Genomic DNA, 27,678 nt, shown 5'->3' with positions numbered 1-27,678 from the left:
TGGCTACGTCACGCAGTGGAGAGTGGCACAGCTTTGAAATTCTTAGTACAATACCCTTGTTCTTTTAGCTTAATATTTATATACTTTTTTTCTATTATAAACTTATTAAAAAAAGGATATGCTGTAAAGAAGCTTGCAAAAAAGTAACTTTATTTTAAAAAAAACAAAAAAAAAACACATTAAACTCCAGCTCTGTGTTCAGGTTTTCTAGCAGCTATTATTTGGTGAGGAAATACTACATGACGGAATTGATCTACTGGATTCACAATCCAATTATCATTAACACTCGGCAATCAGTTTTGCCCAATATGTACTAATGGTGAGTGGATTGCAAATCAATTAACAAATTTGGTGTATTAATTGTCATTCCATTAATCATCAAGATAAACTTATGGCTCACCATACATAAAGTAATTAAGTATATATTTTATTCACAAAAACACACTTTTTTGGCGTCCAGTTGAACCTTCTCCAACATTAATGTTACATATTTCATTTGGATAATTGTCACATGGTTGACCTTTGCCCGGCCTCATCTAATTTCAGGTTCCTTTTTCTGGCTTCACTGTTTAACTCCACATCAGACTTTTCTTTGCTGTAGTCAGTTGTGCTCCCATCATCAGCGGTACTTCCAAATGGATGCTGGTCTTTTTCAACGTGCTCAGGTGGCCTCTTCCAGCCTGGCCGTGTGGTTATCCATACAATCAATCCACCAAAAACAGCAATCAAAAGCCCCAACGTGTTCACAAAGATTCCATGTGGGGGTAAACTACTGTACGGTGGGGTTTTCCTTCAAACAGAAAATGTGGATTTGATTAAAGAACATAGATTATGGCAGTGGTCTGCAAAATACTGTAAACTTTCAACATCAAACATCAATAGTAAAAAAAACGAAATTTGGGTGCTACATTTTGGACACATTAGCCAACATTTATTATTCAGTTTATGCCTGATTTTGTCAGAAATGGCACTGGTTAAAAAATTGCATCTACTGTTAAATTGTGCCAAATTTGTGCCATAAGTTTCCTTACTCCTAAAAAGAAACTGAGCAAAAAAAGTAGGCATGGCCAAGCTCGAAATGTACCTTTAGACACATTTGTTAAAGGCAAAGGTTAATAAGGGTTTCAATTATTGGCACAAATGTATGGCTGCTTATAGATCATAGGTAGTTTATCTATACCATATGTAAATTGTATGGACTCCATGCATCTGGACAAATGTAAAGGGAAATTCCACCTCAAAACAAAAAGATGACAGTGATATGTAAAAATCGAAATACAAGAAAAATATAACAATATAGAGAAGCACCTTCTAGTCTCCAACAGGTTGGATGCCCTGAAGATGATATTTTGAAAACCCATTTTCTTTGCAAGATTTTGACACTGGTGACTGGCAAATACTGTGGCCAAGTTGTTTTTCTATTTACGGTCTATCTCACACAGCCAAACGGAACCCTACTTTGTACTGAAAAGGAGCAACTACGAAATGTTGCTGTCTACAGATGAGAGTCTCTGATTTGGCTAATAACCCAAGTCATGTTTTAAGGCTCCATAAGGGGTCGGACATTAACTTACAGGGTAGTCATCTATAGGTGGCACTACAGTGACCGTTTTCTTCCTTCTGAAGGAGAAATATTTTGTATACTTTTTTTCAAGGACGCATTGCCTAAAAAACTCCTTATCAGCTGGATCTCCTCATTTCATAAACAAGTCAGTAAGTCGAAAACAGTGAAACAAAGCAGTTCTAGTCGATGATGACCGAGTATCAGAAAAAAACTTCCACGTCATATAAAAAAAAATCCTCAGCTTGTTTTTATTTACCAAGTAATGTGTAAATCCAGTTCATTCTAAAAAGGAAATCAACTTTACTTTTAATAATATTTATGGCAGGTGGTGTCTCTTGCGCCAAACATTGCGAAAGTGTCTGATGTACAGAGACATACATCCTGAATTTTTTGACAAACTCAAAAGGCAAAAATAGATATCAGTTTCAGGCATTGAGAATTTGGAGCAGACATAATGCTCTGTTGGTGACATCTTGAACTTGTTCCAAGGCATAATATATATATATATATATATATATATATATATATATATGCCCTCTGAAAAATTAACGCCATTGTCTTAGAATTATCATGGTATAATATCGAAAACATTTTTAAATATATTCTGAACAACGAGGGATGGTAATTCTTGCGTCCATTTGCCTGGACCCGGAGAAGCATTGCATAGTAAGCTTCATAATTTGTTTTAAGGAAGCTTAAATATAACGGTGAGTTTCTAGCTTCGAGACACCAAATCTAGAGATTGATCTCGGGCATCCTCAGGTATTAGCCATGGAATAGAGCCTGTAAAATGTCTTAGCTGTAGGTAAGTAAACCTGATCCCAACCAATGGAGGGTATTTAAAGGAGGCCTCATCATATAGGTCAATCCAAAACAGTTTTCCAAAGTAAGATAGAAAAATCATATACAGATTCAAAATGGAGAGTCATATTTTCTGTGACAATACTTACAATGAAAATATGAGTTTCTCTGTGATTCCCATAAGTGCTGTTGCAATCACACCTCCAAACAAGAGGAGACCAGAGTACACGTGGATAGGCATGAGAGCTGCTCGTATGGAAACAGGGGTGACCGGAAGAAGATAGACAAATATACTTACAACAAGCTGAAAAATAAAATAACAAATTTGTATGAAGTCAATAACTAGCATTTTTTAGAACATAGATGTGTCTGATATGAGAAAAGACAAGTATATTTATTAGCTTTGAGGAGACGGATGTATTTTAATGATTGAGATTTTCTCAGAAGGAGTTTGAAATCTAATTCTCAAGTTACATTTGTAGAACATTGTAACATCTGATCAATAATGATGCTTTGGTTAGGTATTTATCAACATATTGCACTGATCTGGTTCATTAGTGGTCATGGGGAATATCTGGATTTTGACTATTACAGTACTGTTGGTTCTAGATTGATCCATGAGTCCATACCCAATAATGGGGATAGCTAGGTTTAGAATAGGTGTTATAAATATTTCTGTATCAGAAACATAATATTCTGGTTAACTGCAGCCACCAGTAGAGGGAGCTCAGGAGCTTAGTGCATACATTGAACTCTAGTGTGCAATAAACTTCTAAGCTCCCTCTACTGGTGGCTACACGCAGTCAGAATGTTTTCTTATGAATCTATGCCTATGCAAAGGATTTGGAGCAATATATTAAAAAAACAAAGCTCTGACCACTATAAAGATATATGAAGAAATTAGTAAAAACATAATTTTGGACCGAAAAACTTCAGGGTGTTAAAAAGTGGACATTGACATTAAAGGCTATGTACACATTTGAATTAAAAAAAATAATAATTTAATAAATCAAAGCTTTAAGATATTAAAAAAACGTATCAATTGACTTGAAAAATGATTTTCACATTTTAAGATACAGCTTCTATGTATCCTGTATACATAGAAGCTGTATCCTTCTGTCAAAGTTGATTTTGTCTCATCAGCTGGACTGACGGCCTCATTGAAAAACAGTCCTGCGTGTCTCTGACACAATGATCCAGCTAGTTCTGATCACATCTAAGTACTGGTTCTGCGTTCTTCTGACACCCAGAATAAACTTAGATGTGATCATTAATAGCTGGATCCTACATGTCAGAGACACGCAGGACCAGCTCTCATCGGAGCAGTCAGTCCAGCTGACCAGACGGAATCAGCCTTGATAGAAGCATACAGCTTCTATGTATACAGGATACATAGAAGCAGTATCTTAAAAAGTAAAATCAATTTATAATAAAAGTCAATCAAAAAGTTTTTTAAATCACTTCAAATATTTATTTAAAAAAAAATATTAAAAAAAATGTACTTAGCCTTCAAAACACTGGTAGCTACTAATAACTAGTTATTCTGTTATTTATTGGAAGTGTCCTCTACGGTGGAAAAAGGGCATTAGCTATGCAATGCACTAGAGCCAAAATATTCACTTATTTCAAGTTCTTAACTTTATGGAGCAGGCTGGATAAGAGCTCAGGATTGAAAAAAAAAAGATCTCCGCACCAAAAGAAAAGATCTAGATTATGGCACATGGTAAATTCAAAATTTCTTCAAATTGTTGATGAAAGTGGAGGAACGGGTTTCGATCAATTACATAAAATGTTATTTTATATTGAAAACATTAACTCGTCTCACCTGCAAAAAAAACAGTATGACCACAGTCAACCCAACCCAGCTGTGCAGACTGTACATGTTGGGAATGTTTTTGGCATTGTGGAAATCAAATACAGCCACCAAAGCCACCACCACAAGAATCGCTGCTGTAAGGTGCAGGCCAGCGTGTATGCACTTCATGAGCAGCTTGCTGCATTTCCAGGTCCATGGTAACCTGTACACTATAATTGCTGGAAAGAAAAAGGTACACATCAGGATGGTCAGCTTTCAGAAGGTTAATATCACATAAAGGTTCTCATGGTATCTGAACATTTACTTGTTTGTTACCCAAAATTAGCACAAGAATAATGTTCACATGCTGGTACCTCCCATGGTTTGGAAAAACATTAACACCGTCATACTAATAAAATATAAAGTAAAAAAGTCTTAATGTTTGAATTTTGTTTGATGTAATGAAATTTCACACTACAATCTCTGCAGAACCATGTGCACATGAGGGGAATTTATTAATGGCTGTACATGACATTACAAAAGTTGCAAATCATGGCACACCCATATTGGCCCCTATAATTTGTGACTTTGCCGTTTTACGCCACCCCTGACACTTTTTTAATGTGGGAGGGGCTTCGCATAAGTAGGCGTGGCACTCCAGGTACGCTAAATTTAGTACAAACTGGCATAAAGTATATCGAACATTCACTCCAGCTTATAGCTAGCATAAATTTACCTTTCTGGTGCACAGACATACCGAGATGCTTCTAATTTATTAAGAGGCATAAACCTCTTAAAATATTAGGCAAAACTTACTCCAGCGCTGTTTAAATTAAGACTGGTGTATGAAACGTCAGTCTTAATAAATTCCCCCTATAGCCCCATAATTCCATTTGTTTTCATATGGTGTCTCCGCAGGATTGCGTTATGGAGATATTCTTCCCAAGAAGTAGTTGGACACACCCAATGGATCATGCCATAAACTTTTATGTGAAATTGGAGGCAAATAAAAAAGGTACAGCATAGCCCATAAACTGCTACCACTCAGAGGATGCATTGAGCCATAATATGGCCATGTGTGAAGACTTACATTGTATATTTGTGGCTTCTTGATTGAGCAGACAACCCAATGAAATGGCAGAATTACACACAAAACTCACATAAAGCTGTTCTCTCACCAACCTAATAATTCAAGTGAAGTTTCTGCCCCCCAAAAGAATCTGTTCTGTCTGCCTCCCACAAGTTTAGGAATTAAACTACCAACTTTGGGAACCTTGAGTCTTAAAAATGAGACCGTTGTCAGGTATATTTTCAGGTGTTTCTGTAAATGCCGCCATTGTTCTTTGTGATGCAAAGTTAAAAGGCAACGTTGCTAAACCACAAGGAAACCGCGGGCACCACTAAAAAGCGTAAAAGTGCAAAACCAGCATAAAATATACTAGATTTACATGCAACAAGCAACTACTTAAAGAAAAAGTATGCACACCCACAATAGTTCAAAGTAGAGAAAAAATACAAACACTTTATTAAAAGGACAAAAACATATATATAAACCCATCAACAATATTTTTTTTTAATAAAAAGGGAAATTACTCAAAACGAGGGTCACATGCAATAATGTGACGTTCCTGTGGCCATAGCCCAAAATATGGGAAGAGACCAGACAACGGTAAATTAGCAAATAATCTCTCCAATCGACCAAAATATGAGGTGCTAATATATAGCATGAAATTATCTTTGAAAAGAATAAAAGTAAGAAGTGCTTAAGGAGAAATATATGAACATGTGAGGCCTGCAGCCTATCAGGTGCAGGGACAGGATCCCTGCACAGGCTGGCGTAATGACGTCACTGGATCACGCCGGCCTACGCAAGGATGCTGTCGTCGGCATTGTGGAGCAACTCCGTTCGTCGTGGTTATGTTGCCTAGGTGTGTACAAGGGCAGTTGGGGGGGCTGTATTGCACTGCCTACAAGGGGGAGGTGGGGGATTGTATGGCACGGTCTACATGGAGGAGGTGGGGGATTATGGCACGGTCTACAAGGGGGCGGTGGGGGATTGTATGGCACGGTCTACATGGAGGAGGTGGGGGATTATGGCACGGTCTACAAGGGGGAGGTGGGAGGCTGTATGGCACGGTCTACAAGGGGGAGGTGGGGGATTATGGCACTGTCTACAAGGAGGAGGTGGGGGATTATGGCACTGTCTACAAGGGGGAGGTGGGGAATTATGGCATTGTCTACAAGGGAGAGGTGGGGGTTTATGACACTATCTACAGGGGGCTGTATGGCACAATCTACAGGGGGCTGTATGGCACAATCTACAGGGGGCTGTATGGCACAATCTACAGGGGGCTGTATGGCACAATCTACAGGGGGCTGTATGGCACAATCTACAGGGGGCTGTATGGCACAATCTACAGGGGGCTGTATGGCACAATCTACAGGGGGCTGTATGGCACAATCTACAGGGGGCTGTATGGCACAATCTACAGGGGGCTGTATGGCACAATCTACAGGGGGCTGTATGGCACAATCTACAGGGGGCTGTATGGCACAATCTACAGGGGGCACTATCTACAAGAGGGGGCTGTGTGTGGCACCCAGGGGAGGGGGGAATTATACTGTGTGGGGGCAACTAAGCAGACAAATTACTATGTAGGGACACTTAGGGGGCATAATACTGTGTGGGCACAATTAGAGGAAAAAATACTGTGTCCTTGAAGGGGTTATAATATATTAAATATTATCATACTGTATGGGGCAGCTATGGGGGCATTATACTGTATGGGGGGCAGTATACTGTGTAGGGGTACTTTAAAGGGCATTATACTTTTTTGTGGGGCATTTTTTTATGATGGGGTAGGGTGCCGATTGATAACTTTGCACGGGGCGCCATCTATCCTAAGGCCGGCCCTGACAGTAGCCACAGATGCTAGGCAACACAGGAAATTGGCAACCCAAAAATATTACAGCGGAGTATTGGAACTGTCGTACCTGTATTGTTATACGAGCAGCGTATACCCACATCACTGCCGGTTCAGCAGTCCATATCTCCAAGACCCAATATATAATGGGATCATAGAGGACAAGAACAGCTCACAGTCGAAAAATTTTAATACAGACAGTTTCTTGACTTCTCCAACACCCACAACACCACATACAGTATATAAAGGGTATAAGGAATCCCACACTTAGAGGATAGATGGTAATATGCCCAGAGAATTATTCCAGAAGTAAATTTTGCCATTACAATAACATTCTTTAATAATTAGATGGAACAAGAGCACAAACAAATTGCAGGTACTTCCAAATTACAAAATTATAGGGTAATGCGATAAGTAGGGGTGAAAAACGCGATTGATATATTTTTTTTAAAATCTGCCTTAACTCTACAATTGCTCCAGGAGGAGGAACATAGTGAAAAAGAGTGAACTTTCAGTCCACCTTGAGTTGCGAGATCAACATAAAGATGAGTATTCAACTCTTTATCTATATTTGCATGGCTATTATATAAGAGGAACTGCTCCTGTTGGTTTCGGACCAAAATTCTAAAAGAAGGAGGAAAAAGCAAAAACTGCAAGTGTGAACTGAGACCAATGGTGTCTGAATAAAAATTTAACGTGGATGCCAGCATAGCAGGATTCCGACTCTTAAATGTAGGAGCGTGCTCCATTGCTTAAATTTGCTCACCTTTGGGTGAAATCTCGGCTGCCCCCGAGTATAGGAAGATTTAAAGATGAATATTTAACTCCTTATATACAATTGCATTGCTATCACACAAGAGGAACTGTTTCTGTTGGTTTCGGACCAAAATTAGAAAAGAAGGAGTAAAAAGAAAAAAGCGCAAGTGTGAACGGAGACCAATGGTGTCTGGATAAAAAAATCTTCAGAACCGGTTCTTATAGCTAATCTCTTATATGGGTCTGATTTTGGCTTATGTATAGAACACCTATTACCTAGATATCTCATCATGACATGTCATTGTGTTTAGAGGGGGATAAATTAATGGCAGTAATGTTATAAAAGTCTGTGTTGGTATCCTGGCCAGGAGACAATTTTTTTTTTTTTTTTTTTTAAATTATGTACATCTAGTTTGAAACAAATGTGTTTTCTCAAACCCTTTTCTTTTCCTATAAAAAATCTTTGTATTATGGATAAAAGAGGAAAGAGATATATTTATATATGAAAAATCTTTAAAATATATTTTTATATGGAATTTAATAAAAATTTATATAAAATTATTCTTATCCCAAAGAGTGCCTGGTATGTTTTGGAAAATATTTTTTGTTTTTTTCTTTTTGAATTAATGCGATAAGTAACCAGGCGATACAAGTTGGCCAGTGAGGACGTTCAGGAAACCAGGGACTTTAATACAGGACGTTTTGTGCTGATTATCTTCTCCTTTCTTTTTACATATTGCAGAGGACGTTATAACGGGTGAAGAGGAATAGAATTAGCTGACTCATGACTACTCCAACTACATAAAGCCAAGACCTCATCATAGACGTCTTATCTCTCTAATTCATAAGAGCTAGAAAAATATTTGCTCACGCTAATGAACTTAAAGCTTTTCCAGGAATGACAAAAACAAACAATAAAACAATTTCTTGTTCAGTTTATCAACTATGAAAACAATATAAGGAAAATTATTAACCTCTGCAGGCATGCGGGCTACGATATTGAAGGGACAGTGAAAGAATTATATAAATGATAAATTTTCAATGAGTGAGCCAGTTTATTTAGACGTTGATGACCTTATCTGCTGTAGACATAGAAGCAAAAAGTTGTTGAATTGCAAACTAACAAATTTTTACATGTGTGACCATCTTAAAGGGGTTGTCTCATGAAAACAGCCATTAGCTGTATATTGAGTGTTCCACTTCTTTAACCTCTGGCAGTGGAGAGATGGCTTCCTGGTTCATGATGAGAATAGGGTGGTATGATGGTAAGAGCCAAGACTTCTCTGTAGAACCTTGAAAGGAGCCTAAGTAACTAAAATAATTTGTGTGGAATTGTGCTGCATTGGCGGAGTAAGACTACTTAGTTACATAGCCGAAATAGTTTATAAAAAGTTCACACGACTAAACTCAAGAAAGCTAGAAGTTGAACTGAGGAAGTGTGAGGGCCCTTTGCTTTTAGACAAACTTAAATGAGCACAAATGCATATTTGTTTTTTGTCTTAAAGGGGTTGTCTCACCACAACAACCCCTGTCCATATGCCCTATTCTGGCATATGGCTGTCATAGAGGAGGGTCCTCCGCTTGGAAGGAATGGAGAGACACTCTATAACAGGGGTCTCAAACTCGGCCGGGTAAGTGGGCCACATATAGAAAAAATTTGAAGTTGACGGGTCGCGTTACTTTACAATTTGATACAATACAATATTATTGTTAAACAATTAGTTATTTGAACTACTATAATAATACTACATTACTATAACTATTCTACATTACATTAGTAGAATACTACATTACTATAACAATACTACATTACTATAATAATACTATATTACTATAACAATACTACATTACTATGACTATACTACATTACATTTGTCACGATTCAGGGTGTGGACCCACTGGGCGGTACCGCGTAGCGGGATGGCAGCTGGCCAAACAGGTATAGTACAGAGTCTATAGTCCAGAGAGGGTACCTGAGGCAATGTAGACAGTAACAAGGCAGGCTTGGCTGGGAGCAGGTAGACGTCAGGCGTGGCGTAGCAGAACAGGCGTGGAATACAGCACAACATGGCAACAGCTCAGCACGGCACTAGATCTGGATATCACGGGAACAGGATATAGGAACAGGGAACACTAGGAAACTGGAAGACACTAGGGGACCATTAGCAAGACAAACTTTGGGTAATGAACAGGATACAGGAACAGGGAACACTAGGCAAAGAACAAGAGGGCAGGGCCCCTTTTATAGCCCAGTAGCATTCTGAGCTAGATTGCAGACTTCCTGCAATTATGCGCGCACTGGCCCTTTAAGACCATGCACGCGCGGGTGCGCGCACCCTCCGGAGACTGTCTCGATACCCGGAAGTGCCGTAGCCTCACAGGAGGACGACGCTGCAAGGAACTCGGATGTCCATGGCCACAGCTGTCGAGGGCTAAGTCAGAACGACAGGCCGTGGCCATAGACGTTACAGTACCCCCCCTCTTACGCACTCTCTTCTTGGGACCAGAGCGGGAGAAACACTTCCTCATGAGGACAGGGGCATCGATATTCTCCGCCGGCTCCCAAGACCTCTCTTCTGGACTGAACCCACTCCAATCAACTAAATAAAATGTCCTTCCTCCCACCCTCTTGGTGGCCAGAATCACCCTTAGTTCAAAAGTCCCGGATGAGCCGCCAGGGACCACTGAGGAACTAGGAGTCCTGGAGTAGCGGTTCAGGACCACGGGTTTCAGCAAGGAGACATGGAAGAGGTTAGGGATCTTGAGGGTAGGAGGCAGCTTGTAAGACACCAGGTTGATCTGTAGCAGGATTTCGAAGGGTCCGAGGAACCTAGGGGCAAATTTGCAGGACGGCACCCTCAGCCGGATATTCCTTAAAGACAACCGGACCTTTATACCTGGAAGAAACGGAGGAGGAGCCCGTCTTCTTGTATCTGCCTTTCTCTTCATGCGGTCCACCGCCAGCAGGATAGAAGATCGGGTCTGTTGCCATCCCTGAAGGTAGAGGCAGCTGCAGGCATCTGGGACATAGTAGAGAAAGGAAGAGGTATACGAGGATGTTGGCCGTAGACGATGAAGAACGGACTGGAAGTGGTGGACTCACTAGTGTGGTTATTATAGGATCACGCTGCCCACGGGAGCAGCTGCATCCAGTCATCATGTCGCCTGGAAACAAAGTGACACAGATCGTTCTCCATAATCTGGTTAACCCTCTCGACTTGCCCATTGGATTGGGGATGATAGGCCGAAGAGAAGTCCAACTTTACACCGAGGAGACCGCAGAGTGCTCTCCAAAACTTCAAGGTGAACTGGACCCCTCGGTCCGAGACAATATGCAGGGGCAAGCTGTGCAGACAGAAGTTGTGTTGAATGAAGAGGTCAGCCAATCATGTAGCAGAAGGCAGACCGGTCAAGGGAACTAAATGAGCCATCTTAGAAAATCGATCCACCACCACCGAGATCACACTGCAACCCGCAGAAGGAGGAAGATCCGTGACAAAGTCCATTGCGACATGCTGCCAGGGAGCAAAGGGCACAGGCAGTGGTTGGAGCAGGCCAGCAGGTCTGAAGTGAGCAACTTTATTTGCTGCGCATACGTGCATGAGGAGACAAAGTCCATAACGTCTTTGGGCACCGTGGGCCACCAGAACTGGCGGGCGATTAGATCTTGGGTCTTACGAGCACCCGCGTGACCTGCCAGCTTGGAACTGTGACCCTAGCGAAGGATGATTCTTCCTCTGTCTGCCAGACGCACAAAAGTCCTTCCCGGAGGAATGTTTCTAACTTGCAGGGGGTTCACAGAGAAGATGCAGGAAGGGTCAATAATATTCTGTGGGGACTCCACAGTGTCCTCAGTTTCAAATTACCTAGACAAGGCATCGGCCCTCACATTCTTGTCGGCAGGTCGGTAGTGGAGTTCGAACCAGAACCAAGCAATGAACAACGACCACCTGGCTTGACAAGGATTCAATCACTGGGCCGTCTGTAGGTAGGTCAAGTTCTTGTGATACGTGAAGACCAGGATAGGATGGTCTGCGCCTTACAGTAGGTGTCTTCAATCCAGCAGGGCCAGCTTGATGGCCAGTAACTCACGATCCCCAATCAAGTAGTTGCGCTCTGCGGAAGAAAACAGCTTGGAATAGTAGCCACATACTACAGTCTTGCCCTTCGAACCTTTCTGGAACAACAGTGCACCAGCACCAACAGAGGAAGCGTCCACCTCTAAAGAAAACTGTAGGGATACATGAGGGTGGTGAAGAATAGAGGCTGACGTGAAGGCTTTTCTTTAAGGATTCAAACGCGGCTTTTGCCTCCGGAGTTCACACCTTGGCATTCATACCCTTTTTAGTGAGGGTAGAAATGGGAGTAGTCAAAGATGAGAAGTTGGGAATGAACAACCGGTAGAAGTTGGTGAATCCCAGGAAGCCTTGGCCCTTAAGCCTTGGGGGTGTGGCCACTCCAGGACAGCCTTTACCTTCTCAGGGTCCATCTTGAGACCCTGATCGGAGATGATATAGCCCAGGAAGGGAAGAGACTTTTTCCTCAAACACACACTTCTCCAGCTTGGCAGAAACATGATTCTCTCTTAAACGAAGCAACACCAGGCGGACAGGACTCTGATGAGTTACTGGATCTGGGGAAAAAAAATCTAAATGTCATCGAGATACACCACAACACAAACATAAAGGATATCACGAGAAATGGCATTGACAAATTCTTGAAACACCGCGGGGGCGTTACACAGGCCAAAGGGCATAACTAGGTATTCATCGTGCCCATCACGAGCATCAAAAGCAGTCTTCCACTCGTTCCCTCGACGTATTCAGATCAGATTTTAGGCCACCCACAGGTCCAGTTTAGAAAAAAACTGTGCCTCCCATATGCGATCAAACAGTTCTGAAATCAAAGGCAGTGGGTACCTGTTCTTCACCGTGATCTGGTTGAGGCTTCGGTAGTCAATGCAAGGTCGTAGGGATCCATCTTTCTTCTTGACAAAGAAGAACCCAGCTCCGGCCGGGGATGAGGATTACAAAATGAAGCCCCTCTCCAGATTCTCTTTAATGTAGGCCGACATAGACTGGGTCTCTGGCAAGGAGAGAGGGTACACTCTACCGCGAGGAGGAGACGACTGAGGAACCAAGTAGATCGGACAATCATATATGCTCGATGTGGCGGCAAGGTCTCAGCTTCCTTCTTATCGAAGACATCGTAGAACATAGAGAAACAAGAAGGCAACCCTGCCAATGATTGAAGTGGAGGAGGCTGCAGTGGCTGGATATGACCCAGACAGCGGTCAAGACACTTCGGGCCCCACTGGAGAACCTCCCAAGAGTTCCAATCCAGAACTGGGGCATGCAAACGGAGCCAAGGCAAAGCCAGCAGCACAGGGTTGATGGCCTTGGACAGAACAAACAGGGAGATGAGCTCAGCATGAGGAGCTCCCACTTGACGTTTTAATGGTTTGGTCACAGACACAACTGGGTCTGGCAATGGCAGTCCATTTACCGAAGCAACGATCAATGGCCTTTCCAGCAGGACAGTGGGCAACTGAAGAAGGTCCACAAGGTCTTGGCAGATGAAATTGGCTGCAGAGCCAGAGTCCAGGTAGGCAAAGACCGGATGGGGCCTCTCGCCAGCAATGATGGTTACGGGAATGAACAGTTTGGAGGAGCATTCTCGATTAAATGCAGTGGCTCCCAGGGTTGTCTCTCCAACGAAACCTAGGCGCTGGGGTTTTTTGGCTTCTGAGGACACAGACGCACGACGAGTCCAGAGGTGCGCCTGCGCTTTCTCCTGGATGGACAATTTTAGCCGATCCACTTGCATCGGAACCTCGGGCAAAGCAGTAGAAGGAGGCAAGAGGGGTTGCTAGAAGTTGGGCGCCAGTCTAGGCAGCCGTCTCTTCGGACGAACTTCATGAGATCTCTCCTTCAGCCTTATGTCCACCCGAGTGGCAAGCAGAATCAGGTCGTCTAGGGCAGGTGGCAGATCTCGAGCGGCCAGTTCGTCCTTGATCTCGGACGACAGACCATGCCAAAAGGATGCCACCAAAGCCTCATTGTTCCAGGATAGTTCTCGTGCCAGAGTCCGGAACTGGATGGTGTATTCGCCCACGGATGTGTTCTCCTGGCGAAGGTTAAAGTGGCTGTCGAAGAGACTCGTCCTGGCTCTTCAAAAATAGTCCGGAATAACTGCACGAACCCCTGGAAATCTTGGATCTCGGGTCCCTGACGTTCCCAGATAGGGTTTTACCATGTCAGGGCCTTGCCGGCAAGTAGAGACACGATGAAGGTTGATCTTGGTTCCGTCCGACGAAATGCTCGGGCGTGCAGGGATATAGCATTGGTTCAGAAACCCCCGACACGTACTGGCATCTCCATAGAACCGAGAAGGTAATGGCAGCGAGAACCGAGGATCCGAGCCGGAACTGCCAGGATGTGTAGCAGGAGGGTCGATCTGAGGAGCTCGCATAGAGGCAGGAAGAGAAGCAGCTAGTGTCCCTAGCTGCTGTGCCATGGAGTCCACTGCCACAAGAAGTTGATCCTGTCTAGCTCGGAGATCCTGCAGGTCCGCCTGCATGGCTTGGGCGGGTGACATGCCCTTGAATTGACCAGCGGAGTCCATGGCCTGAGCGTACTGTCACGATGCTACTAGCGCTCTGCTCTGGGACTCCGGCTCTGTGGAAGCTCCTGACATCAATGTCCATATATGGACAGTGATGTCAGGGGATTCCACAGAGTCTCAGAGCAGAGCCTGAAGCCCCAGACATCACTGTCCATATATGGACAGTGATCTCAGGGGATTCCAGAGTGCCAGAGCAGAGCCTATACTAGCGCGCTTCCTGGGACTCCGGCTCTGGGGAAGCCCCTGATATCGGTGTCCATATATGGACAGCGATGTCAGGGGATTCCACAGAGTCCCGGAGCAAAGCCTACACTAGTGGCTCTGTGTCCCGCGGGCCGCAGATGATAGCCTCATATGCCATGTGTTTGAGACCCCTGCTCTATAACATCTTTTGAATGGCTCGCATGCAATGCTATATTTCCCCTGCAGCAGAAATGTGTGGCTGGCTGGGGCTTTCCCTGGCAATAACAGCTAATCGCTGTGGGGTAGAGAAGCAGAACCTGTGGCAATCAACCGTCTTCTGCATGAGACAACCTCTAATAGAAATTGCACGTAAATCATAATATTTTAATATTTGAGACTATGCTGGTCCACAAAAAACTAGAATTCCTGAATATACTATATTTCCATAACTATCAATTACAATGTGAGACTTGGAAACTCAATAACAAACAAAGTAGACGTGACACATTAAACTCAGATTTTAGTATAGATTAAGTGTTTAACAGGGGCTCACAGGGGATGTTTTTCTGGCCTGGGTACAATGTCAGAAAAGGGGAATTTATACAATTTACTAAATTCCCATTCACATGGTTTAAGGAGGGAGGCATGAAACAAGTTGTGTACTCGAAAAGAAGGGGGCAACTCCAGACGGAAGGAGAAAGGATTGAGGACTTCAATGACCTTGTACGGCCCTATAAACCAGGGAGCAAACTTCTTGGACGGGACTTTAAGGCGCAAGTTCTTAGACGATAGCCACACCAGATCCCCGACCATAAACAAGGGGTTAGCAGAACGTCTTCTATCTGCCTGAGTTTTTTGTATGCTCTGGGACGCCTCTAGGTTCTTCTGAACCTGGGCCGAGACTGTGCACAGTTCCCGATGAACGACCTCTACCTCGGGATTGTTGGAACTACCAGGTGAAACGGAGGAGAACCGTGGATTAAACCCAAAATTACAGAAAAAGGGGGAGACCCCTGACGAGTTACTGACCCGGTTATTAAGGGAAAATTCGGCGAGGGGAATGAATGAGACCCAATCATATTGACAGTCAGAGATAAAACACCTTAAATATTGTTCTAGAGACTGATTAGTCCTCTCAGTTTGGCCATTAGTTTCAGGATGGAAGGCAGAGGAGAAGGACAGATCAATCTCCAACTTTTTACAGAAGGCTCTCCAAAACAAAGAAACAAATTGTACCCCTCTGTCAGAAACAATATTGACAGGGACCCCATGGAGACGCAGGATGTGTTTGACAAACAAGGTAGCTAACGTCTTAGCATTGGGTAGTTTCTTGAGGGGCACAAAGTGGCACATCTTACTGAAGAGGTCTACTACAACCCACACCACCGACTTGCCTTGAGATGGAGGCAAATCGGTGATAAAATCCATGGAGATATGGGTCGCAGGTCTCTGGGGAATGGGCAAAGAACGTAGTAAGCCCGCTGGTCGGTACCTGGGAGTCTTGGACCTAGCACAAACCTCACAAGCGGCGACGTAGGCCTTAACGTCTTTAGGCAACCCAGGCCACCAATAGTTTCTGCCAATGAGGTGCTTGGTACCCAGGATGCCTGGATGACCAGATAGTGCGGAGTCATGATTTTCCCTAAGTACCCTTAGCTGGAATTGCAGGGGAACAAACAGCTTGTTCTCAGGAAGGTTCCCGGGAGCTGAACCTTGATCAGCCGCAATTTCAGAGATTAAATCAGAATCAATAGAGGAAATGATTATACCTGGAGGCAAAATACAAGCAGGATCTTCCTCCGAAGGAGGGCTGGCCATGAAGCTACGCGACAGTGCATCAGCCTTAATATTTTTAGACCCAGCCCTATAGGTAACCAAAAAGTTGAATCTGGTAAAAAATAATGCCCATCGAGCTTGTCTCGGGTTTAGCCTCCGGGCAGATTCTAGGAAAACCAGATTCTTGTGGTCGGTAAGGACCGTTACCTGGTGCCTAGCCCCCTTCAGGAAGTGGCGCCACTCTTCAAATGCCCATTTAATGGCTAAGAGTTCGCGGTTGCCAATATCATAGTTACTCTCAGTGGGCGAAAACTTCCTGGAGAAGTAGGCACAGGGATGGAGATGGGTGAGGGACCTGGTACCCTGGGACAAGACAGCCCCCACTCCCACCTCGGACGCGTCAACCTCCACGATAAATGGCTCCATTTGGTTGGGCTGAACCAGCACCGGGGCCGAGATAAAGCACTTCTTAAGGACCTCAAAAGACTGGACAGCCTCAGGAGGCCAGCGGAGGAGATCAGCACCCTTGCGAGTGAGATCCGTAAGAGGCTTAGCGATGACCGAGAAGTTAGCAATAAATCTCCTGTAATAATTAGCGTACCCCAAGAAGCACTGTAACGCCTTCAGGGAGGCAGGTTGGACCCATTCCGCCACAGCCTGGACCTTGGCGGGGTCCATGCGGAATTCATGAGGAGTGAGGATTTGACCCAAAAATGGTATCTCCTGCACCCCAAACACACATTTTTCGGTCTTCGCAAACAGTTTGTTTCCCCGAAGGACCTGGAGCACCTTCCTGACATGCTCAATGTGGGAGGACCAGTCCTTGGAAAACACAAGTATGTCATCAAGGTACACTACAAGAAATACCCCCAGGTAATCTCTTAAAATCTCATTTATGAAATTCTGGAAGACCGCGGGAGCATTACACAACCCAAAGGGCATGACAAGGTATTCAAAATGACGGGCGTGTTAAACGCAGTCTTCCACTCATCCCCCTCTTTGATGCGGATAAGGTTATACGCCCCCCGTAGATCAAACTTAGAGAACCATTGGGCCCCCTGAACCTGATTAAAGAGATCAGGAATCAAAGGAAGGGGATACTGGTTCCTTACAGTGACCTTATTCAAGTTACGGTAGTCAATGCATGGCTTAAGACCACCATCCTTCTTCCCTATGAAGAAGAAGCCAGCACCTACCGGAGAAGTAGAGGGGCGAATGTAACCCTTGGCCAGGCATTCCTGGGTATACTCTCTCATGGCTTCACGTTCGGGACAAGAGAGATTAAATATCCTACCCTTAGGGAGCTTAGCTCCTGGTACCAAATCAATAGCGCAATCGTATTCTCTATGAGGAGGTAACACTTCGGAGGCCTCCTTAGAGAAAACATCAGCGAAGTCCTGAACAAACTCAGGTAGCGTGTTCACCTCCTCAGGGGGAGAAATAGAATTAACAGAAAAACATGACGTCAAGCATTCATTACCCCATTTGGTAAGCTCCCCAGTATTCCAGTCAAACGTGGGATTATGCAACTGCAACCAGGGAAGGCCTAAAACCAAATCGGACGATAATCCCTGCATCAACAGTACAGAGCACTGCTCCAAATGCATGGAGCCAACAAGGAGTTCAAAAACAGGGGTATGCTGTGTAAAATAACCATTAGCAAGAGGAGTGGAGTCGATACCCACTACCGGGACAGGTTTAGGCAAATCAATCAAAGGCATAGCTAGAGACATAGCAAATTCCACAGACATGATATTAGCAGAAGACCCTGAATCCACGAAGGCACTGCCGGTAGCAGACATACCACCGAAAGAGACCTGAAAGGGAAGCAAGATTTTATTACGTTTCATATTTATGGGAAATACCTGCGCGCCCAAGTGACTTCCCCGATGATCACTTAGGCGCGGAAGTTTTCCGGCTGCTTATTTTTACGCCTAGGACAGGTGTTCACTTGATGCTTGTCATCCCCACAATAGAAGCAGAGACCATTCTTCCTGCGGAATTCTCTACGTTGTTGGGGGGACACGGAGGCCCTGAGTTGCATAGGTACCTCCGAGTCTTCCGTGGAAGAACGAAGCAATGGAACCTCGGGAGGTGTCATGGGGGAGTCAGAGGAGAAAACACAAAAACGTTCAAGTTGTCGTTCCCTGAGACGTCGGTCAAGTTGTACCGCTAAAGCCATAACCTGGTCTAGGGAGTCAGAAGAGGGATAGCTAACTAGCAGGTCTTTCAGGGTGTTCGACAGACCCAACCTAAACTGGCACCTTAAGGCAGGGTCATTCCACCGAGAAGCTACGCACCACTTCCTAAAGTCAGAGCAATACTCCTCAACAGGTCTCTTACCCTGACGTAAGGTCACCAGCTGACTCTCGGCAAAGGCAGTCCTGTCAGTCTCGTCATAAATGAATCCGAGAGCAGAAAAGAAAAGATCAACGGAGGAAAGTTCAGTGGCGTCAGGAGCCAAGGAGAAGGTCCATTCTTGGGGCCCTTCCTGGAGCCGGGACATAATTATACCCACCCGCTGGCTCTCAGAACCTGAGGAGTGGGGCTTTAAGCGAAAATAGAGCCTACAACTCACCCGAAAGGAGAGAAAAGTCTTCCGGTCCCCTGAGAACCGGTCAGGCAACTTGAGGTGGGGTTCAAGAGGTGAGGTGAGGGGCACTACCATGGTAGCATCAGGCTGGTTGACCTCACCAGCCAGGGCCTGGACCTGTAGGGAGAGACCCTGCATTTGCTGAGCCAGGGTCTCAAGGGGGTCCATAGTAGTGTGAAGGACCAGGGTAGACTAGGTATAAGGGCTTGTGATTATGTAATGATGGGGGTAGGGAAACAGACAAGTGAGCCCTAATCTACCCGCCACTCAGTCCCTGCCTACTTGCAACGACCCGCCCTAGGCGACGGGGTACAACTGGGTGATGGTCCCTACGCTCAATAAGTGCACGACAGACAAGGGTACACAGAAGCAAGGGAAAAGGGGCAGTTGCCCACGGCAACACCGTGAGCAACAAGAGTGGTGAACGAGCCGAGTCAAACCAGGAGTGTACGAGGTACCAAACGCAGAGCAGGAGAGTAGTGAACAAGCCGAGTCAAACCAGGAGTGTACGAGGTACCAAACGCAGAGCAGGAGAGTAGTCAGTAAGCCAGGGTCAATATGAAGCCGGGTCAAATAGTTCAAGAAGCTGCAGCAGGGCCAGGAAACCAAACGAGAAGAATCACAAGCAAGGAGGAACAGGAAAGGCAGGTATAAATAGACAGAGGGCGGGAGCTAGCTCCGTCTGGCCAGGCTGTGATAGGCTCTCCCACTCCTAAGCCTGCCATCCTGAGTGGTGGAAGATGGGGTCAGTCTCACAGACATAGAAGCAGGTGCAGACTGATTACCTATGGGCGTTGACACAGAAGCTGTGCCTGGCAGATCCTTAACAGATTCCTTTAAGAAAATATACCCCTACACAATTGCCCTGTGTGAATGTCTACCCTTGAACACCATTTTGTTTTTAATCTAAGTAGGCACAAAATTCTGTGCTGAATAGTTTCTTAATATTTATTTTTAGCAGTTTAAACAGGTTTTTTTTCTGATACAGAGCTCCAAATTCCCTGCATAGACATAGATTTAAAAGATAACATTCTGGCTGACTGCAGCCACCACTAGAGGGAGCTTATTGCATACCCATTGAACTCAATAATAACACAGTATTCTGTTTGCTCCTGAGCTCCCTCTAGTGGCAGCTGCAGACATTCAGAATGTCATTTTTAAGGGGATTTGGAGCTCCGTATCTGGAAAACTGCTAGAAATGAATCAGCATCCAACTTTTCATTCGAGAAACGACATACTGATAAAAGTTCAGTTTAATGTTAACATTTCTATGGAGTAAGAATGCAGACAGGTCAGCTGCTGCTTTTATTCCTCATCTGCAGCTAACACCTTCGAAATCTGTCAGTCAGCTGTAAATAATACCGAACAGACAATTATAAGATCTCGTGTTCACAGAATGTGCAACCCTTCCACTAGAGCGGCTCGCTCTTATTTTCCTGATGAATTTTTTTTGTGTGCAGTCCAGGATTTTGTTATTCCACATTTTTCTCCACATCCTGTGTTCCAAATATGCAGCAATAAAGACCAAATTACTTTTTAGCAAAACAACTGTTGAGCAGATTTATGTCCCTGGGATGGTTTAAATGTTATATGAAGAAGACTTATGTAACGATCCCTGTAGCATATTGCTTAAAATGTCTCATGTTTTATGATAAAGGTCTCTAATACTACACACACTGATAATACACACAGAAACTCTGTGCCAGCTCTGACCTGTCATACATGTCCACTATTTTTTAAAACAAAAATGTATCTTAAGACCAGTAGACTGTCCAACTGTTTGGGAAACTATAACTCCCAGCATGTCCCGACAGTAACAGGGTGTTGTAGCGTCCCAACAGCGGGAAAGTCACAAGTTGGAGTTGCAATTTGGTGCTGAAAAAATTAGTGACCCACAAAAATCAGAGGACAGAAAACTAGGGTTCCCAGTAGCCGATGTATGTGCCAAGCTCTGCCTTTCCCTACAGAGTCATTTCATCTGTCAGCCCACATTATAAAGACAGCAGTAGTATCTCATCACAATCACACACAGACCTTATGGTAGTGTGCATGAATTAACCAAAGCATTGATATTTGGCGGTCATATGATTAATGACGTAGGCCAAACAATTCACATGCAGAATAAAAGTAACCACCGGCGAAGAATGTAAAACCTTTTGGTATGGTCAAGAAAGATAAAATAAAAGTAGACAAACATGAAAAAATAAAATCACTGATTGGTTGCTATCAGCAATGAGGAGAGTTTTCCTATTGCACCGTTTTTAATACTTCTCGCACTTGAAAATTTTTGCTAGATTGTAACTACTCTGCTTGCCGTCAGTGAATTAAAACATTCTATTTCACCCCAGAGACCGAAAACAGACCTAATATGCACCGTGTGGAATTATAGAACTTTTAGTGGTTGAATGACATCACTCATGACAAGCTCAGTTGCATCTTGGCTCTGGAAATTATTTCTGGTTATTTCACAACCACGTCAAAGTAACCCTTTCAGGGAGTAATTCTTGAAGTAAGAGTAAAGGCCCTTTCAGACAGGCCAATGACCGGGTAAAAGAGCGCTCGTACAAACGCTTGTTCCTGATCATTGCCCTGCGTAAACAGGGCAGCAGTCAGCCGACAATCGAGCAAATGCTCATTTGTCAGCTGATCGCATCTTTTATACCAAAAGGCCAAAAAAACAGTCACTTGGCGGCAGCACGTCTCCCCGTGTTACAGGGGATTTGCTGCCGACAAAATAAAACACGTATGGGGGGCGAACGATCATATTAACAGGCAGGAAATCTGGCCATGTAAAAACGACCATTATTTTTCATCAGCATTCAGGAATGGCAGCCATGCTGATCAAGGAGTGCAGTGTATATGAGATTGTGGAGATCAGGATATGTCACCTGCTGGGTGCCTGCTTAGCAAATAAGGGATTTTCTAGGAAACTCTGGGATAATATGGCCTTAAAGGCTATGTACACCTTTGAAATAGACATTTTAATTTAAAACAAAAAACAACTATTGTGTTTTGTGCAACTTTCTAATTACTTTTTATTAAAAACTATTTTTACTTTTTGAGATAAAACTGCTTTGTATCCTGTATACTGAGCAGCTGTATCTAGCGCTGAAACCTGTATCCACCAGGTCCGCGGCACTGACAGGTTCAGTGTCAGCGGGTCCTGCAGGCAGAGGCGTAGCTAGGTTCTCCTGCACCCGGGGCAAAGATTCAGATTGCCCCCCCCCCCCAACTTCTTTCCCGGCATTTCCTTCCCCCTCGCCGTGTTTGCTTGCTCTAACAATCAATGAGGTGTAATTTTTTTTTCACAATTTTTTTAATGTAACTCGAGCATAAAACTATTTGTAATTTTTACAAGCGATATAGTTCTATAAGGGAGTTACCATAACATTAAATTAGAAGAAAATAAATTAAAGAGGCCACACACAGCCCCTTGTAGATAATGCCACACACAGATGCCTGTAGATAGTGCCATACACAGACCCCTTGTAGATAGCGCCACACATAGCCCCCTGTAGATAGTGCCACACACAGCTGCCTGTAGATAGTGCCACACACAGCCCCCCTCTTGTATATAACGCCACACAGCCCCCTGTAGATAGCTCCACACAAAGCCCCCCCCCTTGTAGTTAACGCCACACAGCCCCCCAGTTGTAGATAGTGCCACACAGCCCCCCTGTTGTAGATAGTGCCACACAGCCCCCGTTGTAGATAGTGACACACAGCCCCCCTGTTGTAGATAGTGCCACACAGCCCCCTGTTGTAGATAGTGCCACACAGCCCCCCTGTTGTAGATAGTGCCACACAGCCCCCCTGTTGTAGATAGTGCCACACAGCCCCCTGTTGTAGATAGTGCCACACAGCCCCCCTGTTGTAGATAGTGCCACACAGCCCCCCTGTTGTAGATAGTGCCACACAGCCCCCCTGTTGTAGATAGTGCCACACAGCCCCCCTGTTGTAGATAGTGCCACACAGCCCCCCTGTTGTAGATAGTGCCACACAACCCCCCCTTGTAGATAGTGGCACACACAGCCCCCTTGTAGATTATGCCACACAGCCCCGCTTGTATATAGCGCCACACAGCCTCTACTTGTAAATAGCGCCACACTGACCCCCTTGTAAAAAGCGCCACACTGACCCCCCTTGTAAACAGCGCCAAACAGCGCCACACAGCCCCCCTTGTAAATAGTGCCAAACACAGCCCCTTATAGATAGCACCATACACAGCCCCCCTTGTAAACAGCACCAACGCAACCCTCTTTGTAGATAGTGCCACACACAGCCTGTTGCCCCCCTTGTAGATAGCGGCACACTCCCCCCTTGTAGATAGTGCCACACACAGACCGCCACCCCCCTTGTAAATAGCGCCACACTGTAAACAGAGCGGAGAGCAGTAGCCTACCTACCACTCTCCTCTCTGCCTGATGTGACTCACCTAAGGAGTCGAGGAGGTCATGCGGCGCAGGCAGCGGTGGAGTTCCTTCTGACTAGGCTCGGTGACAGCCCGGGAGTGGACCAGTGAGGTCAGGTGACAGGTCATGTGACTGGACTGGTCCACTCCCAGGCCGTCACAGACCCAAGTCAGAATGCTGCCGCATGAACTCCTGGCTCTTCCTAAGGGCAGATTTCCACGAGCGTGTGCGTTTTGCGCGCGCAAAAAACGCAGCGTTTCGCGCGCGCAAAAGGCACTTTACAGCTCCGTGTGGCATCACATAGGATGCGCGGCTGCATGATTTTCGTGCAGCCGCCATCATTATGACACTCTGTTTGGATGTTTGTAAACAGAAAAGCACGTGGTGCTTTTCTGTTTGCAAACATACTTTTGACTGCTGTTGCGCGAATCAGGCACGTCCCACGGAAGTGCTTCCGTGCGGTGCGCGTGATTTCCACGCACCCATTGACTTCAATGGGTGCATGATGCGCGAAAAACGCCGAAATATAGAACCTGTCGTGAGTTTTACGCAGCGGACTCACGCTGCGCAAAAACCACGGACATTCTGCACTGCCTCAGACTTGTATAGGTCCGTGCAACCCACGTGAAAATCACGGGGGTTGCACGGACGTAAATCACGTTCGTGTAAATCCGCCCTAACACTGATCGCTGCTGCTTGTGTCCGACATACAGGGCGTCTATCAGCAGCGATCAGCTGCTCTGCCACAGCGCCCCCCTTCCCTACCACCTAGTTGCACCCGGGGCACATGCCCCGCCTACCCCCCCCCCTAGCTACACCCCTGCCTGCAGGTCTCTGACACGAAGGGTCGAGATGTTATTGATCACATCTAAGTTCATAACTTAGATGTGATCGATAACAGGTGGTTCCTGCATGTCAGAGACACAGCACACGGAGTCCCTATGGTTCCATAGTGGAGAGCTATAGGCACTAGGGAGCTATAGCGGTGTTGTCGTTTCGTGCTCTGTACTGCATTATATTACAGGAGTATTCCGAACACCCTCTTTATAAGGCATCTGATGGAACATCGCACAATCTGTTTTCTCTCGGATTCATATATTCATGAAATCAGAGGCATATAGAAATACAGTATGGGGTTGGTATGGGTGGCATATCACAGCTCTGTACAACTTGGAACTTGTATGGAGCCATAAGGCCCCCAGCACATGCTGCAGAAACAACCCCATTCAGATCAATGGAACTGATTTTTAGTTGCACAAATTTCTGCAACAAAATCTGCAGCATGTGCAGGGTGTCTAAGGGTAGATTCACATGCGGCAAATTTTGGTGCAGAAATTTTTTGCGACTGAAAATCCGATCCATTCATCTGAATGGGGATTTTTCTGCAGCGGGTGGATACATTTCTGTAATTTCCATTCAGATAAATGAACTTGTTTTGTATTTCTTCAACAAAAACTGCCATGTGTGACTACACTCTTAGGGCTTATTCAGACGAAACGGGATATACGTCCGTCGCACGGACCTATATTAGTCTATGGGGCCGTGCGTCCGCTGAAAAAAAGTCACGACATGTCCGTTCCTTGGGCGCTTTTCGCGCATCACGCACACATTGAAGTCAATGGGTGCATGAAAATCACGCGCACCACACGGAAGCACTTCCGTGGGATGCGCGTGATTCGCGCAACAGCAGTGAAAAGTATGAATGTAAACAGAAAAGCACCACGTGCTTTTCTGTTTGGAAACATACAAACAGAGTGTCATAATGATGGCGGCTGCGCGAAAATCACGCAGCCGCGCATCAAATGGTGATGACACACGGAGCTGTCAAGTGCCTTTTGCGCGCGCAAAACGCACACGCTCGTGTGAATCCGACCTTAGGGTATGTTCACACGCAGTGGTTTCAGACGTAATTCGGGCGTTTTGCGCCTCGAATTACGCCTACAAACATCTGCCCATTGCTTTCAATGGGAATTACGATGTTCTGTTCCCACGAGCCTTTATTTTACGCGTCGCTGTCAAAATACGGCGCGTAAAATTACGTCTCGTCAAAAGAAGTGCAGGACACTTCTTGGGACGTTTTTGGAGGCGTTTTTCATTGACTCCATTGAAAAACAGCTCCAAAAAACGGCCGTAAAAAACTAAGCGAAAAACGCGAGTTGATAGAAAAACGTCTGAAAATCAGGAGCTGTTTTTGCCTGAAAACAGCTCCGTATTTTCAGACGTTTCTGGTCACTGCGTGTGAACATACCCTTAGGGTCAGTTCACACGGCGAATTTTGCGTGGCGGGTCCTGCCGCAAAATTATTCCTGCCATCAGCAGGAAGACTCCTCTCATTGACTTCAATGAGAGGTTCGTGTGGAAACCGCGTGAAGATGGGGCAGGACGCTTCTTTTTCCCGTTAGCTAATTTTGTTCAGCTAGCGTGAAAAAGTGGCGTCCGGTTCCCATTAAAATGAATGGGAGGCAGAATTTTGCCGTGGAATCTGTGGCCGCCGCAAAAATTCCGCCGTGTGAACAGGGCCTTAGGCCCAATGCACACACTGCAGATTTTGCTGCAGAAATTCTGTGGGTGCGTAATACGCCATTTGTATGAGCCTTTAAATTAATAATATGCTGTATGTCTGTACAACTTACCTGCTACAGAAAAAGGCGTCTTATATGTGAAATTAAAGGGGTTGTCCCAGAAACTAAAATTATCACAGCCCACAGGATAGTTGATAGTTCTCTGATCGCTGGAACACCCACCGATCGCAAAAACAGGGGTTCCAAATCCTCAGATTCTACTCATTGCACCCCCTCGCAGTAAAGAAGAGCTTGAATAAAGCTGTGGTCGAGTATGTGCCCACTGCTCCATTCAATGTTTATGGGACTGACGGAAAACAGCCGAGCATCCGTCATTCCCACAGACTTTCAATGGAGCGGCAGCGAACATTATTGATCGCCACACCATTCAACGTCCCCCTCACTGTGGTTGAACAGTGAGGCGGTACAGGGGGGTTCAAGAACTTGGTTCTAGTGATCAGTGGGGGTCGCAGTGAACACACAATTATTACTTATCCCGTGGATAGGTGATAACTGTCGATTCTGGGAATTCCTCTTTAAGGAAAAAACTTTAGTTATTCTTGTATCTAAACTTGAAACTAAACATGTAAACTGGAAATTTCTAACAAAAATATTTCATAATCAAAATATTTATATAGTTTAGAACTACAGATTATATATTTTATTTTGCATTATATATATATAAATATAATTATAATACACACACACAATCCACATATTCAAATACTTGAGCAGATACTTATGTAAGAATACTCCCTGTAGTGCCGGTTTCCTGTCAGATGTTGGGTGGGTAGTGTTATGAAATGTGCATTTGTTTACAATGACGGACTTCTTCATTTTCTATCATCCAGCATCAAGTGCCACAGTTGCTTTTAAAGAACTACAAGTTCCAGCATACCCAGCCAAGTTGCACTAGGCCATACGCTGCATCAGCCCAACATTGAAAAAGTAAAACTAAAAATGTATCAGAGCATTGCAACTTTAAGGCAATAAAATAACAAACTTAGCTCTGCTGCATCTGTTCCAAAATTAAGTTAGGTTTTAGAACTGAGATAATATAAGATTAGTAACAACTGATACCAAGCACATACCAATCCCTTCGATGAAGATGAAGCCCGTGATGATTAATACTGGATGCCAATTAAATTCGGCATTGCCTCCATCCCATGCCAATCCGTCACTGTAATGTAAAACCCAGACCAAAGCAAAAATGACCAACGTAAATCCTAAAATCAGGGAAGACACAAGGAAAAACAGAAAACTTTTGTAACCTTCCATGTTTAGCAGCACATACTCTGCTACTCAACTGTGTAGTGGTTGCAGTGAACCAGCCAAAGGGCCTACACCTCCTCCCCTCCCCTGAAATGATGGAAGGAAGGAGGAGAGAGGGAGGATGGAGGAGGGTCACTCCTGGGGAGAATTTACTGAGTAAGTTTGTGGTGAAATAGCAGAGCCCTAAGATCGTGTTTTGCAACTTCAGTCTGGCCGTAATCCCAAAACGCATTTATGTGTTACTGTAAGTGCCAGTTACCAAAACGGTGTACAGGAGAACGTTATAAAAACTTGGAATAAAGTCGCGCGTTATCCAAACAGCAAAGAACTAAAGTGTTTCATTTTGCACAATTAAATAACTTATGTCTCAGTCTATGGATATATTAACACAGTGCAGTTTTTGAAGCTACTTAACTC

General features: G+C 44.6%; 1 protein-coding gene across 1 annotated transcript; it reads right to left on the bottom strand.

The window, feature by feature from the left end:
- Positions 1–129: 129 nt before the first annotated feature.
- Positions 130–27,342, bottom strand: CYBRD1 (cytochrome b reductase 1). Its single transcript, XM_075831127.1, has 4 exons — positions 27,081–27,342; positions 4,191–4,399; positions 2,515–2,669; positions 130–790 (listed from the first exon to the last, which is right to left on the bottom strand). Exons 1-4 carry the CDS (start codon positions 27,265–27,267, stop codon positions 508–510), a joined length of 834 nt encoding a protein of 277 aa, XP_075687242.1. The 5' UTR covers positions 27,268–27,342; the 3' UTR covers positions 130–507.
- Positions 27,343–27,678: the final 336 nt, after the last annotated feature.

This window comes from Rhinoderma darwinii, chromosome 6 (assembly GCF_050947455.1).
Source record: "Rhinoderma darwinii isolate aRhiDar2 chromosome 6, aRhiDar2.hap1, whole genome shotgun sequence".
Lineage (NCBI taxonomy): Eukaryota > Metazoa > Chordata > Amphibia > Anura > Rhinodermatidae > Rhinoderma > Rhinoderma darwinii.
Note: the sequence above shows the minus strand (reverse complement) of the source record. Positions and strands in the feature narration are given on the sequence as shown.

Excerpts from the sequence above, each read along its gene's own strand:
- CYBRD1 (XM_075831127.1), bottom strand. The coding sequence starts at position 27,267 with ATGGAAGGTTACAAAAGTTTTCTGTTTTTCCTTGTGTCTTCCCTGATT. Across the intron at positions 4,400-27,080 it reads CATCTTCATCGAAGGGATTG|CAATTATAGTGTACAGGTTA; the intron begins GTATGTGCTTGG and ends TTTTCTTTCCAG. Across the intron at positions 2,670-4,190 it reads TCATACTGTTTTTTTTGCAG|CTTGTTGTAAGTATATTTGT; the intron begins GTGAGACGAGTT and ends TTTATTTTTCAG.